The following is a 21245-nucleotide window of genomic DNA, read 5'->3' on the forward strand; positions in this document are numbered from 1 at the left end:
TTTTTATAATCAATATTCCATTAGTTCTTTTAGAAAATTGGAAAAAAACGCAATTTCATTTTAACTTGGAAAAAAATCATATTTCTCTTATAGCAATACAGTATGACAGAAGCAGCAAAAAATGCCTAATGAGAAATGACGGCATACAATGCAAATGACCAATGATAGGCCAGCATATGTTTTACCATTGATCTTTTACGATGTACACTAGCCTTTCATTGGTTATTTGTATTATATGACGTGTTTTTTTTGAGGCACTATTTGCTGTTTCCAGAATGACAGATTAATGAGTTAATGGATTGACTAAAAATGGATAAATGGACAAAAATTTACCTGATTAATATAGACATTATTCATGTTATTGCCTCCACTGCTTGTCAAATCCTCCCTGTTCAATTTTATACAATGATGACTTGTTTTCTCATTTAATACCTATATTTGCGACAACTTTTACTTCACAGAATTTTCTTATTTTCAACATTAACAAAATTCTCTGCTCTATTACTGCAAGATCCATGTCAGATCTATATATTAAATACATTTCTATGGGTGAGCTCGAGTTCTCCAACCACAGTGTTCCAATAATCATATTAAACTTTAATTTACAATAACAATAAGACCTTTACTCTATTTGTTTATGAAATGAATTAAGTTTTTCATATAATAATAATATGTACTCTTAATATTAATTTTATCCAGTGATATAATTACAGTTTGGTAATGATTATCTAAAAAAATCTATGTTTTTAATGGATGTTAACGGCCAAATGGTTGAATTTATAGATTATACTCAGTCAAAACTTTAACTGACAAACAAAGATCCATTTTAAAATGTACTCTTTTTATTTATCTAATGAAATATTAATAAGTACTCTTTGTATTAATTATCTAAAATAATAGTACATACTCTTTGTATCAATTCCATGTTATTATGTACTTTTTGTATTCGAATCCGGTGGATGGGAACTGGTTCTCATCCATACGAAAAAACTATGTCTAGCATCGTATTATATCCAGCTTTCTACGAATATAAAAATGTACAATCATAAGATTAAAACCAGTTTTTTTAGCCGGTGCCTTCGGCACCTCGGGGCTAAAAACTAGTTTTAATCTTATAATTGTACATTCTATATCCGCGGAAAGCCGTTTATAATACGATGCGAGAAATAATTAATAATTAATTCTCCATTGTATATCCCTGCTGCCACGAGAATTAGATCTAAGTTCCTCTCTGCTCGACGAGTGCTGATACCTGCGAAATACAAAGCCTTAGAAATCTTTATGTGGCGGTCAGTCAAACAATATATTTAATATATAATAATTGTCATAAATCTTTGTACATTGTGTTTGCGTTTGATCCTGCCTCTAGGTAACATATATAAATTTCTTTTTTATATAAATAAATACAGTTTTTAAAATCTATATACACAATATATCTATGCATATATATTCTGGTCCTGTCATTGTGTTTTAATATGTTGACTGAAATAAGTATTTTAATTTTGATATCGAGATGGGCCATATGATCTATCTATCTGTCTGTCTGTCTGTCTGTCTATCTATCTATCTTTCTTTCTGTGTGTCTGTCTGTATGCCTGTCTGTCTGTCTGTCTGTCTGTCTGTCTATCTGTCTGTCTATGTGTCTGTCTGTCTGTCTGTCTGTCTGTCTGTCTGTCTATCTATCTATCTATCTATCTATCTATCTATCTATCTATCTATCTATCTATCTATCTATCTATCTATCTATCTATCTATCTATCTATCTATCTATCTATCTATCTATCTATCTATCTATCTATCTTTCTATCTATCTATCTCTCTATCTCTCTCTCTATCTATCTATCTATCTATCTATCTATCTATCTATCTATCTATCTATCTATCTATCTATCTATCTATCTATCTATCTATCTATCTATCTATCTATCTATCTATCTATCTATCTATCTATCTATCTATCTATCTATCTATCTATCTATCTATCTATCTATCTATCTATCTATCTATCTATCTATCTATCTATCTATCTATCTCTCTATCTATCTATCTATCTATCTATCTATCTATCTATCTATCTATCTATCTATCTATCTATCTATCTATCTATCTATCTATCTATCTATCTATCTATCTATCTATCTATCTATCTATCTCTATACCTGTGTAGATATGCAAACTGCTCCGGGGTGATACAGGTACACTGAACCTAAGGTTTATACAATACTTGCGCAAAAAAAATTTGCATGAAAGTCTGGGGTAAAAAAAGCCGTTTCTTGATGTCATGCGCGGTTATACGCATTGTTGGAAGGGTGACGCAAATTTTTAGATCTCAGTTCTCGATGTTATTTACGTTATTTATAATGTCAAGATGAATTTTTCTCAAATCGCGAAAAATGAGATATAAAATTTGCGTCACCTTTCCAACATTGCGTATGACTGCGAACGACTTTAAGAAACGGCATTTTATTACTGCTCATCATATATGGAGGGGAGGGGGGGGGGGTTGTCACAATGTAATGGATATAGAATAGTGAATAATGTAGCTGTTTATAGTTCCCTATCAAAATGGGGATAGATGTCACAGCTTTTGGCCTACCTATTCTATTTGCGTCAGGGAAACCATATACCCCATCTGTTTTCCCGGGGGTTACTTTCCCCCTTCCCTTTCTCCTTCCCTCTACAACAAATCAATAGTAGAGATGAATATACAGATAACTACCTACCACACTTTTTCAATGACCTATTTCGTCTGCTAGTAAATTGTTTTCTTCTACTTGGCTATGTTAACATTGGGGGGGGGGGGCTTTTGATAATATTCGTAATCATTTATCTAATGAAAGACTTAATGGCAATTTAAATAAGAGGGTGGAGAGGGGGGTGGTGTATTTATCTCGTAACTAACTAATACAGAACGACTAGAGGGGGGCCCGGGGGGGGGGTCAACTAATATCATCTCGAATATATAATTGTATAAAGAATTGCCTTTCTGCTATCCTTGGTTGGAGAACTAGGGGCTGTAGTGCTTAGGGGCTTCCTCTTACTAGAACCACTAGATCTAAATAGGAATTAGTCAGGTAAACTGTTTGGTCACTGACTGACGGACAGACGGACGGACTTATGTACGGACAGATAGATATATAGATGAGTAGATTGATTGAAAAAGCTAAATAGATATATAAAAAGATATACTGATAGATTTATCAATCAATAGACATAATGATAAATTAATACACGCCAGGCTACAATTGATTCAAGACAAAAGTAAGTGCCGAGCTCTTTGACCTATGTATGGTGAAATTAGACATAAAACCATGATGATTCCAGGTAAAACCAAAACATTTCAGCGAGTTTTTTTTTGAGTAAAAAATTTGAAAATTTTAAGTTCAATTTTCATCCTCTAGGAGTTACCGCATAATCATGACAAGAAAAGATTATTTATTTAAAATTTTGAACAACTTTGTTTGTATGAAGTCGTTCATAAAACCTCTCTATATATATGATTTATTTAATGATGAATTTCCGTGACCTTAGCAAAGCAACTGATAACAAGGATGACTACATCCATAAAAGCGAAGCTCTGAAATGGAAGGACAAACGAACATTAACACTTGTAGATTGTCAGAACTGAATAATCTAAATATATTTATGTATAAGACTCGAAGCAAAATTGTAATGTTTATGGACATACTTGCATTTTTAGGACTTGATTATAGAGTTGCTTCGCTTAAAATATTGTACTTTGTTGTCTCAGGAATCAGTTTACCAAAAATCAGATCAATCGGATAATTAGATCACATAAAAAATTGTTGTTAAAAAAGTAAAAAAATCAACATGTTTAAAATGGACGTACGGACATTCTGGTAATGATTAAAGAGTTACTACGCTTACTAAATCGTACCTAACTACTACAGGAATCACAATGCAAAGTTTGAAATCGATAGAACAATTATAACATGTCTAAATTAACGAAAAAAGCTATCCGTGACGGACGGACGGACGTACGGACGGACCGACCCTAATTATAGAAAAGCTTCGCTTTTAAAAAGACTTACCGCTCCCCTCCATGTCCCGCCGAACCGTTGGCTGTCAGTTGTCCATTTCCGCCGCTGGCAGTTAGGCTTCGGCGGTCACCGCCGTTACCAACCTTAGAATAGTTATGTCTAGCATCGTATTACAACAGCATTCCGCGGATATTTAAGATTGAAACCAGTTTTTTTAGCCCCGAGATGCCGAAGGTACGAACCTAGTTAAAGTGTCTGACTCTGATTATGACGTAATAAAAAATAGCCAATGAGAGGCCACCATAAATTTTACCATTGGTCAATTACAGTGTATACTGGCCTCTCATTGGCAAATTTTTTTTACGTCATAATCAGAGTCAGATACTTTTACTAGGTTCCTAAGGTACATTTTTATATTCGTAGAAAACTGGATATAATACGATTCTAGCCATCATTTTTTTCGTATGGATGAGAATTGGTTCTAATCCATCGGATAGGAATCGGTTTCGAATGAATACGAGAAATATAATTCTCATATAAAAATAACAAGATGTCTATGTATTGTATAATACATGTTAAAACCCACGACCGTGGCTTAACACATAGCGCATCCGCTAATCTCGGGGAGGTGATAGGTTCCAATCTCAACTTAACACCGAGTGATAAATAAAGACCAAAGAACTTTGATAAAGACTTTAAAGGTTCCTACTGCTACTATGTCAGGTGGGCGACATTCATAGTTAGAGTAGGGGAAATGCCTTGGCCCAAAACAGGCGCAACTCATTACCATGAACAGTTAGGACTTCTCACACAAAGGTCGTACAGTCTAAAAGTTGGTTGTCTGATGGGTGTTACTTTACCTAATACCTCGGGTGTTTGGACAGAAAATGAGTCCTTTAACCCTCTTTGGTTATCCTGGGTTGTTGGACCATGGCGTTTGAGTGTCATGGACATCATCCCAGCCCGTATGAGGTAAATGATAAAACTAGGGTTGGGCCGGATATCTGGCCAACGTTCGATATCCGGCAATTTACCGGATATCCGGCCGGATAACCGGATATCCGGCGTAAAAAATCAGCCGGATATCATGTAACCGGATAGTTTTAATATCCGGTCGGATATTGAAAATGACCGGATATCCGGCCGGATAACCGGCCAGACCGGATATCCGGCCAAACCCTAGATAAAACATATATTTTGGGTACCTAATGGAAACATATATTTTGGGTACCTAATGGAAACATATTTTGTGTACCTGTTGATTATTTCTATGGTCCTGGTTGTCCTGTCCAGTCTGTCCACTAGTCTGCCCAGTTGTTCCAATTCTATAACAATCATCAAAGCTTTGATAGACAGACAGACAGGCAGACAGACAGATGGACAGATGGACTAACAGATAGATAGACAGACAGAAAGATAGATATACGAACAGATTGACAGAGAGATATACAAACAGACAGATTGACGTCAGACAGATATATAGACATACAGACAAAGCTTTGAAAGACAGATAGACAGATAGACGGACAGATAGATAGAAGAACAGATTGACAGACAGACATACTGATATATGGACAGACAGACAGACAGACAGATGGACATATAGACAGACAGACACATAGGCAGACAGATAGACAGGTAGATAGAGAGAGAGAGATAGATGTACATACTGACAGACAGACAGATATAAATAGAAAGATAGAGAGAAAGATAGATAGATTTAGATAGAGAGAGATAGAGAAAAAAATAGGAACGAGTTTATTTTTATTGTGAAAGCTTTGGCGTCCCTATTAACACTACAGTTGCTAGCGGCGCGTGACCTCGACTCTCTCAGCATCCGCTGCCCGCGGCTCAGCTGCTGCGGCTGACCGCCGCCAGTTGTGGTAGGAGCTGCGGGATGCGAACAGGTGCACTGAGGCTCGCGGCCAGAGGTGCCGCTACCGCTTCCGGTTCCACCGCCTTAACAAAAAAAGACGCTGAAAGTCGTTCAAAAAAAATTATGACGTCATAAAAATGAGGGATGAGGAGAGGAAGAGTGTGAAAGAAAACCCCTAATGGATAAACCTTCATTTTTATGACGCCACATTGAGCGACTTTCAGCGTCTTCTTACAAAAAAAATACATTGTAAATCCTTATATACAAGTAACAGGTTATGTATCTGTCTGATGGTATGTACCAAAGGATCACGCTTACCACTGGATCGATAAAGTTCTCCTTTACAGTGAAGATTCTCAAGGTCCAAGAGAAAAAATAACCCCCCAAAATAACTTTTAAAAATTAAATTAAAAGCAAAGTTCCCACTAACCCCTCCCCCTTCCCTCTCATCAAAACCCCTCCTTGTAGATATATAGGAGTAGATCTACTAGAACTAGAGAATGTCTGTACATTTGTACCTGATCTTGAAGGAGATATATGAGTAGATCTACTAGAACTAGAAAATGTCTGTACATATGTACCTAATCTTAATGGAGATATAGGATTAGATCTACTAGAACTAGAAAATTTCTGGGGGTATATAAGTGATCTACTATAACTAGAGAATGTCTGTATATATGTACCTGATCTGGAAGGAGATATAGGAGTAGATCTACTAGTACTAGAGAATGTTTGCACATATATACCTAATCTTGATAGATCTATAAGAGTAGATCTACTAGAACAAGAGAATGTCTGTACATATGTACCTAATCTTGATATATATAAGTAGATCTACTAGAACTAGAGAGTGTCTGCACATATGCACCTGATCTTGAAGGGGATATAGGAGTTGGTCTACTGGAACTAGAGAATGTCTGTACATATGTACCTGATCTTGAAGGAGATATAGGAGTTGATCTACTAGAACTGGCCTTGACTCGAACCCGCGACATTGAGTCAGAACGTCGGCCATCGCAACATTCTATGGGGAATGGTGAGTTTTGTTTCAAATAAACTGACAGATCAACTTACAAATAAACTTATAGATAAACTGACAGATCAATTGACAAATCGACTGACAGATCAACTGATAGACTAATTGACAGATAAATTCAAGGATTAAATATCTGACTGATCAATTAACAAATCAACTAACAAATTAATTGACAGATTAATTGATAGACATACTGATAGATCAATTAACAGATCAACTAACAGATTACCTAACAGATCAACTCATATTTTAACTGACCGATCAACTGACAAACAAACAGATCAACTTATTCATCAACTGGAAGATCAACTGACAGATTAACTAACGAATCCACATTAATTGATAGACATGCTGACAGATCAACTAACAGATCAAGTGAAAGATCAACTCAAAGATGAACTGATAGATTAACTGACAGACTGACTTATCAATTGGTGTTAAAACTCAAAATTCCTTTGAATTGTTTTGCATCTATAGGGGATGTAAAGTTGAGTCCCCAAGTATCATTTCTAATTTAAATAATAATTTTCCAGCATCAATGAGGTATTTTCAAAATTCATTCATTAAAGTAACATGATGTCTATCTCTGTGTGTGTGTCTGTCTGTACCAAAGAATCTCACTCAAATACTAAACTAATATGGTTCTCACATGGAGCATTTCAAGTTTTTGGAAGGTTTATAACCAACACCCTTTCAAAAGAAAAAATTCCCATAAAAAACTTGTTCCTACTGCTGATATGTCAGATGCGTGACAACAATTGTCAGAGTTGGTGAATGTATTGGCCCATAAACAGGCCTAACTTTAGACCTACTATAAAGGTCTGGCTCTACATTGTCATCAACCATCTCCATATTATGGGTAATGGTATAATAGTATGCTTAGAGATCTTAAGGGATAAGACAATTGACAAAAAATGTGTATACATCCTCAATAATGATCAAGAAAATCAAAAAGTTCAAAAACAATAAAAGCACCTAAAATTTTTGATCTAACATGGTTATAAACCTTTGGGAACAAGTGTAAATAACAGTCCAATGTTCCCTCCTGACTGTGCTAGAAAATTACTATCCTTATTGGATCCTTCCAGTAGACAAAGCACTCGCTTGCCTGACCAATCCGGGTGCCAGGTTGGGTTAGTCTCACATCCAGGATTTTATCCACCTGAAATAATTGTTGGTGTTGTTACAGTGAGATAACAGTTGCCCCAGACTCAGATGCCCAGTAATAGAGTGAGATAACAGTTACCCCGGCTTAAGATACCCAGTAATAGTGTTACAAGTGAGATATCAGATGCCCCGGCTTCAGCTACCCAGTAATAGGGGATTTAAAAATTTCTTCCTCTATTATAAACTGTATGATTTAATTTATGCATTATAATAAAGTAACAGAATGTTATAGTTTTTGTTTGTACTAAATGATCTTGCTAGCTACTAAACCAATGTGGGTTTCCTTTATGTTGTAGCTTCTCATAGATCCTGGGCCATTTATAACTATTTTTGGGGAGGGTACCACCACCCTCTAGAGAAAAAACATCAAAAAACCCCAAAAATATATAACAAGTTCCACTTCAATATTTTTTAGTAAACAGATGGATTAAAAAGAAAAAAAATCAAATGCCGCTAGTGCCTCTAGAGGCGTAGACGCTAGTAATTTAATAAAGTAACTGTATCCAAACTTTTCCACCAATAATGTTATTCTACATGAGGAAAAAGGGAAAAACTTTTAGTCTATCAATATATAGTCCATGTCCATGTTTTGTTCATCCGTACAATGTCCATCCGTCTGTCTATCTGTCAGTCTGACCGTTCAACTAACCTGACTATTGTAAGCAGTGATATGAAAGACAAGCTGAGGATTGTTTGAGACACAGGCAATGTTGACTGGGACCAGATCCTCGGATATCTGCTGCCATTTCACGCTTCCACTTCCTCCTAGGCAATATACAACTCACAGCATGTGCAACAAACAACAGACAACCAACAGACAGTTAAGAGATAACCAACAGACAACCAATAAACAACCAACATAAAACCAAACAATAAGCAATAGAAAACCAACAGACAACCAACATACAACTCTCAGACAACCAACAGACAAACAACAGATAACTTACAGACAATCAACAGACAACCAACAGACAACCAACAGACAACTAATAAACAAGCAACAGACAGCCAACAGACAGTTAATAGATAACCAACAGATAACTAATAGACAACCAACAAAAAATCAACAGACAACCAACAGACAACCAACAGACAAACAAAAGACAACCAACAGACAACCAACAGTCAAGCATCAGAAAACCAACACACAAACAGCCATTTGCTTGCACAACCGTTGTCCTAGTAATAAGCATGTATGTTTACAAGCCAAGGCATTCCCAGTACTTTTATCAAAGTGTCACGCACCAGACATAACAGCTTTAGGTACCATTTTTAACGCTTCTAGTAAATTTTATTTATCTATCTTTTTTAACCGACGAGAAAGTCAAACATTTCTTACATTTAATTCCCATCTTAATAGCACAAAATTTATGTTTTCAAAATGTTTAATAACAAGGATGACAACATTCATAAAAGCTCTGAAATGGTAGGACAAACAAATTTTAACACTTGTAGAGTGTCAGAACTGTATAAGCAGAATATAAATGTATAAGTCGAAACAAATTGTAGGTTATTTTTTTGCAAAACTGCTTCCATACAGGATACTGTTTAAGGTTATGTTTACATTTTGAGAACTTGATTATAGAGATGCTTCGCTTATGACATTGTACCTTGTTGTAATAGGAATTAATATTCCAAAATCAGATAAAAAAGATAATTAAATCACATACTAATTTGTTGTCAAAAATTAAAAAAATAAACATGTTTTATATGGACGTACGTAAATCCTGGTAACGATAACAGAGTTGGTACGCTTCCTTAATCATACCTTTTAACTTTTATAAGAATCATCATGCAAAGTTTGAAATCGATAGGACAATTCCAACATCTCTAAACTAACGAAAAGGACTAACTGTCCCGGACGGACGGACCGACCGTACTTATAGAAAAGCTTAGCTATAAAAAAAGGGATATATTAATAATATACATAAATTAGCGTCCTCAATCGTAAAATGATAATTAGAAATATAATTAGCGAATTAATTAACACCCAATAATTAATTATTGATAATTATGTCAAAGATCTTTAAGAATAAGTTCGATTACTGTACAGGGATCTAAAGGGATAAGACAATGGCCGATAAATTGATGTAAATCCCCAATGATGATACAGAAAATTACCCCTTCTGTATAATAAAATTAGTGATTGAAACGTTTAAACACTAAGCATGATAAATCAACCAATCAAAAGTTCCTAAAGTTGTCAAGCCAACAAATAAGAAAAGGTTATTATAAAACTTTAGAACTAGTGTAATAAACAGCACAATGTCCCCTCCCTCTCTGAGGTGGATTCTTAAAAAAATTTTTGCCCCACTAATCGCTTAGTGGGGCAAAATTGTTTTCGTGAAAAATCCACCAACATCACATTAAAAATCTACAAAAATTAAACAAAATCATAGAAGGGTTATGAACATAAGATTTTATTAATTTTTGCAGATATTTTATGTGATTTTGGAGGATTTTTCACGAAAACAATTTTGCCCCACTAAGCGATAAGTGGGGCAATTTTTTTTTAAAGAATCCACCTCTGGACTACTACGAGTTAGTTTTAGTAAAAATTCTAAATTCGTAAGGACTTCCAGCAAAAGGTCGTGCAATCAAATTAGGATTTTAAAAAGAATACTTTATAACATAGGCCTCTAGGGGCACTTGACCCGCCACTTTTCACTTTAATTGTATGAGGAAAAGTTTTTTTTTTAAAGGGAGGTATTTTTTTATTTCTCCTGGGGGAGTAGAGGTCCCCCCCCCCCCTTGGACCTATACAAAGATTCACTATGAAGGAGAGACATATCGGTTCAGCGGTTAGAGATATCTTAGGCTACAGACATACAGAAATACATCCAGTTACTTAAAAAAATTATTAAGCGTAGCAAATCTATGATTGTCCATACAAACAGACAGACAGAAATCCTACTACTTTTAAATAATCATTAAACATAGCAACTCTATAATTGTCCAGATTCATAGAAAGACAGACATCCTGTTACTTTTAAATATTGAATAAGAGTAGCAACTCTACGATTGTATACTGTATAGACTATCTAACAGACAGACAGACATACTATTACTTTTAAAAAATCATTAAGCATATCAACTCTATATTTGTCCACAGAAACAGACATACAGACATCCTGTACCTTTAAGTATTAAGCATAGCAACTTTATGATTGTATAGACAGACATCCTGTTACTTTTAAATAATGATTAAGCATAGCAACTCCATAATTGTTCAGCTCACCTGTCGTCACATGGAAGACTTCAGCCCAGAGCCTGAGTAGATGTGCATCTTTTCTTGACCTAGTATTGGTTGCCCATGGGTCGTCAAATCTATATCCTAGATAGATAGATCGCTAGATAGATCGATCGATAGATAGATAAATACATCAATAGATAGATCGCTAGATAGATCGATAGATAGATAGATAAATACATCAATAGATAGATCGATAGATACATCAATAAATTGATAGATAGATAGATAGATAGATAAATAGATAGATAGATAGATAGATAGATAGATAGATAGATAGATAGATAGATAGATAGATAGATAGATAGATAGATAGATAGATAGATAGATAGATAGATAGATAGATAGATAGATAGATAGATAGATAGGTTGATAGATAAATTGATAGATAGATCAATAGATAATAGATGAATAGATAGATAGATCAAAAGATAGATCGATAGATAGATTGATAAATAGATAGATTGATAGATAGATTGATAGATAGATGGATAGATAGATTGATTGATAGATAGATTGATAGATAGATCAATAGATAATAGATGAATAGATAGATAGATCAAAAGATAGATCGATAGATAGATTGATAAATAGATAGATTGATAGATAGATTGATAGATAGATGGATAGATAGATTGATTGATAGATAGATTGATTGATAGATAGATTGATTGATAGATAGATAGATAGATTGATTGATAGATAGATATATAGATAGATTGATAGATAGATATATAGATAGATTGATAGATAAATAAATAGATAGATTGATAGATAGATCAAAAGATAGATTGATAGATAGATTGATAGATAGATTGATAGATAAATTGATAGATAGATCGATGGATAGTATGATAGATAGATCGATAGATAGATCGATAGATAGATCGATAGATAGATCAATAGATAGATCAATAGATAGATCAATAGATAGATCAATAGATAGATTGATAGATAGATTGATAAATAGATTGATAGATAGATTGATAGATAGATTGATAGATAGATTGATAGATAGATTGATAGATAGATCAATATATATATTGATAGATAGATTGAAAGATAGATCAAAAGATATATCGATAGAAAGGTCGAAAGATAGATTGATAGATAGATCAATAAATATATAGATTGATAGATAGATTGATAGATGAATCAATAGATAGATTGATTGATAGATAGATCAATAGATATATCGATAGAAAGGTTGAAAGATAGATTGTTAGATAGATTGATAGATAGATCCATCGATATATAGATCTATAGATAGATCAATAGATAGATCGATCGATAGATGGATTGATAGATTAATCAATAGATAGATTGATAGATAGATCTATAGATAGACAGATCAATAAATACCTTTAATTTTAAGTGGTCCACATGAGCAAGAGAGCTTGTTGCCCATCTTCTGAAAAAAGTCTTTGAATGGGGATTTCTTCATTGTGATTAATCTCTTTCCAAGTCTGTTTACAATCAATCAATCAATTAGTTAGTTATATTGATATATAATTAGATAGATAGATTGCAGGATAGATTGATAATAGATGGATAGATAGATAAATAGATAGATATATAGATTGATAGTTAGCAAGTGAAGGCACCAAAACTGTTACCAGAGAGTACTCAATACATAATGTGAAGAATAAAATAAAGATTAAATATGAATTTTACATATTTATTCAGATATTACAAAAGTATTTTAAGTATTTTTGCTCTTTTTAGATGTCAATGTAAGATTGAATTAAAAAAAGTAAAGTAGATAGATAGATTAATTGGTTGATTGATTGATATATTTCCTATTACGAGTATCATGCTGACATGATTGTGAGTGAACCAGATGACCCCGTGCCATATCCTGCGTAGAAACCAACAACATCAAAAGCGTCATTTTACATTTTTTACATTTTTATTCCTCGCCCGTTAGAAGGGTCAACCATGCAAAATATACACCCCTGGTTTAAGTTAAAACCTGAATAATTTACCCTTTAATTGATGGGAATTCCAAAATGTTAACTTTTAATTCTTTTACTGGGTATGTGAGGCGGGGTTTCTGTAGGTTAACCCAATAAAGAGAATATAATAAAATTGGTCAAACCAAATTAAACAAGGATCTGTCTAAATATGCCCACTTATACTATTTCAATAAATGTTCATATTGGTCAGGGATCTTAGGGGATAAGACAATGTAAAGTGTATGTAATAATCAGATGCAAATATTGAGCATACCGTGTCATAACTAAAGACTTAAAAATGGTCCTTTCTTGTCCTATGTCATATGTGTGACAATGATATAAGGGATAGGGGAATGTCTTAGCCCTAAAAAGTCGCAGTGTAACTGATTATTTACACAACATACAAAGATCAAAATATTTTTTTTACAAAACTAGAAGATTTTGTACAAAAAAAATATGGATGACAACATCCATAAGTAACAAAGCGCACAAAAAAATCATCGATGGATAAATGGACAAAGAGAGTTATATAAAAAAGAGAGAGAATATGAGATAAATAAATCACAAAACCTTTAAAATAAATGTATGTTTATCTCCATCATGACCGACTAACCAAAAGACAAAATAAGTTGTATATTGGATTCTGTTGATTTAGGGGTATTTTCACCAAAAAAATCAGCAGAGAATAGCACTATTGACTAATGCAATGATGAAGTAAATTAAAGGTTAGCTAGATTAACTTTTGTTTTCCTTGTAGCGAAGCTATTCTACAATAATAATGTTGTTGGCTCTACGTCCCTGGGGCGAATATGAGGATAATGGTCTGTTTTAAACCGGTTTTAACCAGTTTTTTTGTTTTCTTTCTATATCTCTATAATCTGTCGAAAAGATGAATTGATTTTTAAGCTGTAAATTACTAGGAATATAAAGGGATAAGACAATGGCCGACTAATTGATGTTCATCCCCAATTTTAATAAACAAAACTACCCCTTATGTAGATTGCAATTATTGGTTGAAGCGTTTGAACACGCAACATTCAAGTGGTTAAGCCAACGAATTATAAAAACGTTACTATAAAACTTTCGGCACCTCGGGGCTAAAAAAACTGGTTTTAATCTTATAATTGTACATTCTATATCCGCGGAAATCTGTTTATAATACGATGCGAGAAATAACTATTAAACCTTCCCAGAAACTATGAGAAGCTTCGCTGTAAAGGGGTAACCTTATCGGTTCAGCGGTTAGCTAGATCCTTCGATACACACAGAAAGACAAAAAGACATCCTGTTACTATAAGGATTGTAGATTCGTATCTAAGCAGAGTTGGATTCTTAAAAACAATTTGCCTCACTAATCGTTTAGTGAGGCAAAATTGTTTACGTGAAAAATCCTCCAAAATAACATCAAAAATCTACAAAAATTTTAAAAATCATAGAAGGGTTATCGACATAAGATTTTATTTAATTATTTGCAGATTTTTTATGTGATTTTGGAGGATTTTTCACGAAAACAATTTTGCCGAAATCTCTCGATTAATTTAACCAAAAAAAAACTACGAAGTGATCTAAAGGGATCAGACAATTGCCTATAAATTGATGTACATCTCCAATGATGATACACAAAATTACCCCTTCTGTAGATAAATATTAGTGGTTGAAACGTTTAAACACTCTACTTAATGAAAAAAGTCCGCAAAGATGTTACGCCAACGTATAAGAAATCGTTATTATAAAACTTTGGGGACTAGTGTAATAAACAGCCCATTGTCCCCTCTCTCTCTCTCTCTCTCTGGCGTATACGGCTACAAGTTAAACGACCAATTTACATAAGCAGAATATTAATCTATAAGACTAAACAAAATTATATAAAAATTTGTTGCAAAATTGCTTAAATACAGAATTCTGTTTAAATATATATATTTTGTAAAAAAAAAGTAAAAAAGACTTTTATTTTTGGATTTGCTGCACTTTCTAAATAGTATTTTACTTTTCTAACCTAGCTTTTACAGGAATCACAATTCAAGTTTATAATTGATATAAGACAATTCTAACATGGATAAAATAACGAAAACAGCGATCGTATGGCCGGCTGGACCCTAATTATAGAATAAGCTGCGCTTTTAAATAGGGGTGTATGCAGAAAGAGTGGGGACAATGGGCTGTTTATTACACTAGTCCTCAAAGTTTTACAAAATGTTTTATTATCCGTTGGCTTAACGTATTTGGGGACTTTTACTCAAATTTGATTGTTTGGTTTATTACGTTCGAATGTTTCAATCATTAATTTTAATCTACAGAAGGATATATTTTGTGCGTTATAATTGGGGATGTACATCAGTTTATCGGCCATTGTCTTAGTCCTGCGTTTATGTAAAAAAATAAGTTGTAATAATATTAAATCAATTCTAATTACCTAACAAATTTGATTTATATATAAATATTTTTCCTTCTATAAAAAAAAGCCATATATAATATATATATTATTTTATTGAGCCCCCCCCCCCCACCAACCAACACACAAAAAATAGCTTAAAACCTTATAGGATATACGCATTCTTATATAAAAAATAAGAATCTGTGTCTGTCTGTCTGTGTGTCCCGAAAGATCTCGCTACCCGCTGAACCGATATGGTTCTCCTTCAAAGTGTAGCTTCTCATAGGTCACAGAAAGGTTTCTAACTATTTTTGGGGAGTGTACCACCACCCTACCAAGATAAATTGCCCCTAGAAAAAAGACCCCCCCCCCCAATTTTTAAAGGGTTTTAAACGTAAAATAAAATGTTGGGAGGTCTTCTTCCTATCCTCAAGTGCCCCTAGAGGCCTCTAGGGGCGTTTCCGCTAGTATCATTAAAGTAATTTTTTTTGAGGGGTTTGGCTATTACAATCTAACTAACTACTGAATTGATTAAGAAGCTTTATATCGGCTGGTTTTAGGCTATATTTATATGGCTAATTTCCTGGGTTTTCGAAAAATTTGAGAAAAAAATGTTTAATTCACCATTAAAAGTATTTTCCTACTCATACTAAAACTGTTTTTTTTTTCACTAAATTTTCACTTATATTTATATCATCATTTTTATAACTAAAAAAAACACTAAAATCTAATATTATCTGAAAGTAAATAAAAAAAATATAGGAAAAGGTGTTTTTATCTGGAATCTAAAGGGATAAGACAATGGCCGATAAATTGATGTACATCCCCAATGATTATACTCAAAATTACTCTTTATGTAGATTGCAAAAGTTGAAAAATTTAAACACTCAACTTAATGATCCAACCAATCAAAAATAGTCCCCAAAGTTTTTTACCAAAAGAATAAGAGAACATTATTATGAAACTTTGGGGACTAGTGTAAGAAACAGCCCAATGTCCCCTCCCTCCCTGTTTTTATTGTTGTTAATATTGAAGCGAAACTACTCAAAAAAGTGTTTTAACGTCCGGTTAGACTGTAACTTTTTATTATTTTTAATATTTAACTAAACATTTTGCTCTGTAAAAATAATTATTTCCAAAAAAATACTACGCCACAAAAAAAATATCCTTTTCAATAAATCAAAATATCACTTTTTATACATTTTTTTCTTCACATAATAACATTATAATAAAATGTATTATTTTATCTTTAACAGAGTTACATACAATAGCCTCATCCACTAGAGGCAAATCTCACTCTCTCTCTCTCTCTCTCTCTCTCCCTCCCTCCCTCACTCTCCATCTCCCTCTACATATATCTCTCTCTCTCTTTGATATATCTCCCTGGGATGAAGGGCCTCCGTTTACCTCCCTCTCTCCCTCACCTTCTCCCTCCTCCCTCTCTGGTTCTCTTAGATAAATTTGTGGGGGGAAGGGGGGGGGGAGTTTAGTGTAAGAAAAGGGGGGTCTATTATGGGAGAGGCTGTAACAGAGGCTTTTTTGGTGTTCACAAAAAACTGTAATTTTTTGGCTTTAGCCATTTTTTCAATATCACATCTTTTCATATTATTATGCAGGGATCTAAAGGGATAAGACTATGGCTGATAAATTAATGGTGATACACAAAATTGCCCCCTTCTATAGATTACAATTAGTGGTTGAAACATTTGGACACTCAACTTAGTGAACCAACCAATCAAAATTCAACAAAAGTCCCCAAAGTTGTTGATGCAACACACTAGGAAATGTTATTTGAAATCTTTGGGGACTAGAGCAATGAATACCCCAAAATTACCTCACCCCCTGATACCTTCCAGTTATCTATCTCACCTAACCATTAACTAACAGAAATACAGAAGCTGGGGGGGGGGGGGGGGGTAAATACCCAACCCCCTTTTTTGGCTTTCATTTTAACTTTTTCTGACAATTTTTTTTTGGATCCATTAATCCTGGCGGCATTAGGAGCCATTCAAAATCCAGGTAAATATCTAAAGTTGATTTTAAAAATTATGAATCACATTTTTATGTCACCTCTCCCCTAGAATAGGATAATTTTAAGAGCTAACACCACCCCCCCCCCCAAACAGTCGACCATGGCTCAACACATAGCATATCTGCTCATATGTGAGAAGTTAAAACTGACGTTATAAACCAAAAATGTTAAAAATGGTTCCTACTGCTGCTATGTTTGATGCGTGCCATAAATATTTAGAGTAGGGAGATAGCCTTGACCCATAAAAAGGCGCAATTAATTACCATGCACAGTTAGGACTTCTCGGACAAAGGTCCTGCAATCAAAGGGGTGGTTGTCTGTTGGATGTTACTTAACCTAATATCCTTACTTGGGTGTTAGAAATAGAATATCGCATTACACGTCGATGATGCTTTGGTTTCTCTAGATTATCTATAAGACAAACTAGAATGATGTCTGTCCGTCCGTCTATCTATCCCTTAAGATCTCGGTAACCACTGAACCGAGCGGATTCTACTCTTCACGGAATATACCAACTGGTCCTGTAATGTTTTTATGCTATTATCTTGAAGTATGGGACACCCCCAACCCCCTCAAAAAAAATCCCCCACCCCCAATTTTTACGAATTTTGTGAATTCGCCATTTATTCGTGAAAATTTGCGATCCATTCACATTTTTTTCTGCTGGGTAGGTAATAGAAGATGTAATTATACCTCTTTCGGGGCAAAGTCCCTAGAGGCTAGGGGCGAAACCGCTGGTAACTTAAAAACCAAAGGAGAATTCCGCCCTTACCATGTAAGGTAAGGTAAGATACCCCCCAAAATATCTAACCAATCTAATGCTAAACTATTTTTTTCGCGGTTTTTACAGTTAGATACAGTTCTCCAAATAAGTAAGAAGATCAATGGAGGGGGGGGGGGGGGAGGGACATTATGGTTAAAATTAATCTTCAACCCTTACATCCTCTCCCTAATTTTATCAAATGCTACCAAAGGCATATTTTTAAAATTTCTGGGTTAGAATTATTTTATCATCCATTGTCTTGGTCCATTATCCCTGTAAGGAGGAGGAAATTTTGGGGGTGGGGGCGTTTTTTAGGGGGATGAATGTTTAGGTAAAGATGCTAAGTAGAACCCTCCCCCCGCGGGGCTCTTTCCTCCCCCCCCTTCCGAAGGGATCTGTACTCCACCCTGCAGTCAGCCATCAGCTGGGCTAAAGCTGCCTTACACAGACTTACACACACACCCACACACACACCCACACACACACACACACATACACTCTAGCAAACCCACCCTGTCAAACCTTTACCCATTCTGTGGATACACCTTATGTTCTTCTATGTTCATATGATAACAGCATGAAATTCTGACAGGCTAAAAACACACACACACACACACACACAGACATACATACACACACAAACAAACAAACATATACAAAGTCTATTACTTAAAAATAAAAATAAAAACAGCTTCTTATAATTCCAGATAGGAGAATGAAATGAATTTTAGTAGCAAAGCTACTCTAAAATCAAAAGGTCCCTTTAGATGTATGTCCAACTGTCTGAAACATATTGGGAGAAACATAATTTTCTTATCTTCTATTTAAGATAGATGGATGAAGATTTCTTTACCATAGTTTATTTATTTTTTTAATTTTTTGTTTAACTATCTTCTTATAAATGATAAAATAGTTAATTAGATATATTGATAGATTGATATATATGTAGATATTTAGATGGATGGATAGAAAGATAGAAAAAAAGATAGATAGATATATAGATTGATAGATAGATACTGGTTATTGTTATTTTGGTGACAGTTGTCCTTGTAAAATAAAATATTTAAGGCTTGAACTCTTATCCTCTAAGTATGAGTGTCTGTATTTATCTGTTTGTATGTGTGTGTGTGTGTGTGTGTGTGTGTGTGTGTGTGTGTGTGTGTGTGTGTGTGTGTGTGTGTGTGTGTGTGTGTGTGTGAGTGTGTGTGTGTGTGTGTGTGTGGGTGTGTATGTGCGTGTGTGTGTGTGCATTTGTATGTGAATGTGTGTGTGTGTGTTTGTGTATGTCTTGTACAATATTTTCTCTTATAATGATAGATAGAGATATAAAGAAAGAGAGAGAGAGAGAGAATGAGAGAGAGAGATAAGGAGATAAAAAGAGAAAGAGAGAGGCAAAAATAAGAAAAAAATAATGGTGAACATCTAGAATGAGAAAGGAAAAAAACCTTGATGAACAAACGCACAAAGTGATAATTTTTTAGGGGGGAGGGTAACACCACCCTCCCAAGAATAATCACCCCCTCCAAAAAAATGGGGTTTGGGGGGTTTTTACCCCCTCCCTTCCCCCCAAAATATTTTTTTTACTTTTCAAAAACAAATCTAAATTTTAAAAATAGGTTTTAAGATTCAACTCCCCCCTCCTCAAGAGCCCCCAGAGGCCTCCAGAGGGCGAAGCCGCTTTTAAAGAATAAAGATATATAGGAAAAACTAATGAAACTTTTTTAAAGCGAAGCTTTTCTATAATTAGGGTCGGTCCGTCCGTCAGTCCGTCACGGTTATCTCTTTACGTTAATTTATGCGTGTTAGAATTATCGGTTCCAGGACAAACGCAGGAGTCCCAAACGTCGGAGTGGACAAACGTAGGAGTGTTAAAATATTATTTTTTTAAAAGTATTTCTATACAGATTATATATTTATAACTATATCCGTTAAGTAGTTAGCGAGATTTTTCAGAACACATTCTTTTTCTATTTTAAACGGTCGGTTTAATAAACAAAAATATTTTGATTAATTCTATTGCGAGCTAAAATATGACGACATTTAGAATTATCCCTTTGATTTGATAAATACCACTAACGGTATCAATCCCATTATATAAAGTAGTAAGGTTTTTTTTGTCTGTAGCTCAAGATATCAATTATTGTGTTTTTCATGTTAGGGAAGCTTCACATAGGTCCTGGGATGGGTTTAGGCTATTTTATTTATATATTTATTCCATTTATTCCAAATATCAGGTAAATCAGATTATTACATCACATAAAAATTTGTTGTTCAGTGATAAAAATCAATATGTTTAAAATGAACGTACGGGCATTCTGGTAACGATTATAATTTATACATGATAATTTTTTCCCTTTTCAGTGAAGATTTCCTATCTATAATACAAAGTAGTACGATGACTGTCCGTCTAAAGCTTAAGATCTCAGTAACCACAGAACCGATTGGGCTCTACTCTTCAGGGAATATACCTACAGGTCCTGTGGTGGTTTTAAGCTATTTTTTTGGGGAGGGGGACACCCTAAACCCCCCCAAAAAACAAAAAAATCTCCCTTATTTTTTTTCCCAAAAAGTTCGAAAATAGTGGGTGTCGACTCTAAATTTAAACCTAGAATTTGAGTGCCTTCAAGCAATGTTTTTTCATTCATGTTCTTCATTCATGATGGTTTGTACATGGTTCTTGTGCATGGTCTTCTCGGGGACTTAAGGATACATCAAAATTTAACAAGAGTTAAGATTTAAATATTCGAGAACAACCAGAGTTTTTATGGGTGGTCAGGAACGTTAAATATTT

At 34.2% G+C, this 21245-nt stretch overlaps 1 protein-coding gene across 1 annotated transcript; it reads right to left on the bottom strand.

The window, feature by feature from the left end:
- Nucleotides 1–2932: 2932 nt before the first annotated feature.
- Nucleotides 2933–13192, bottom strand: LOC145307455 (uncharacterized). Its single transcript, XM_080149899.1, has 11 exons — nucleotides 13130–13192; nucleotides 12693–12796; nucleotides 11319–11414; nucleotides 8730–8845; nucleotides 7984–8075; nucleotides 7367–7422; nucleotides 6809–6901; nucleotides 5789–5960; nucleotides 5257–5326; nucleotides 4053–4144; nucleotides 2933–3055 (listed from the first exon to the last, which is right to left on the bottom strand). Exons 1-11 carry the CDS (start codon nucleotides 13183–13185, stop codon nucleotides 2950–2952), a joined length of 1053 nt encoding a protein of 350 aa, XP_080006025.1. The 5' UTR covers nucleotides 13186–13192; the 3' UTR covers nucleotides 2933–2949.
- Between the last annotated feature and the right edge of the window lie 8053 nt (nucleotides 13193–21245).

Source organism: Acartia tonsa, chromosome 15 (genome assembly GCF_053477335.1).
Source record: "Acartia tonsa isolate MP-2025a chromosome 15, ASM5347733v1, whole genome shotgun sequence".
NCBI classification, from domain to species: domain Eukaryota; kingdom Metazoa; phylum Arthropoda; class Copepoda; order Calanoida; family Acartiidae; genus Acartia; species Acartia tonsa.

Excerpts from the sequence above, each read along its gene's own strand:
- LOC145307455 (XM_080149899.1), bottom strand. The coding sequence starts at position 13,185 with ATGGCACGGGGTCATCTGGTTCACTCACAATCATGTCAGCATGATACT. Across the intron at positions 6,902-7,366 it reads AGATGCAAAACAATTCAAAG|AATGTTGCGATGGCCGACGT; the intron begins GAATTTTGAGTT and ends CATTCCCCATAG. Across the intron at positions 5,961-6,808 it reads TATATCTCCTTCAAGATCAG|GCGGTGGAACCGGAAGCGGT; the intron begins GTACATATGTAC and ends TTTTTTGTTAAG.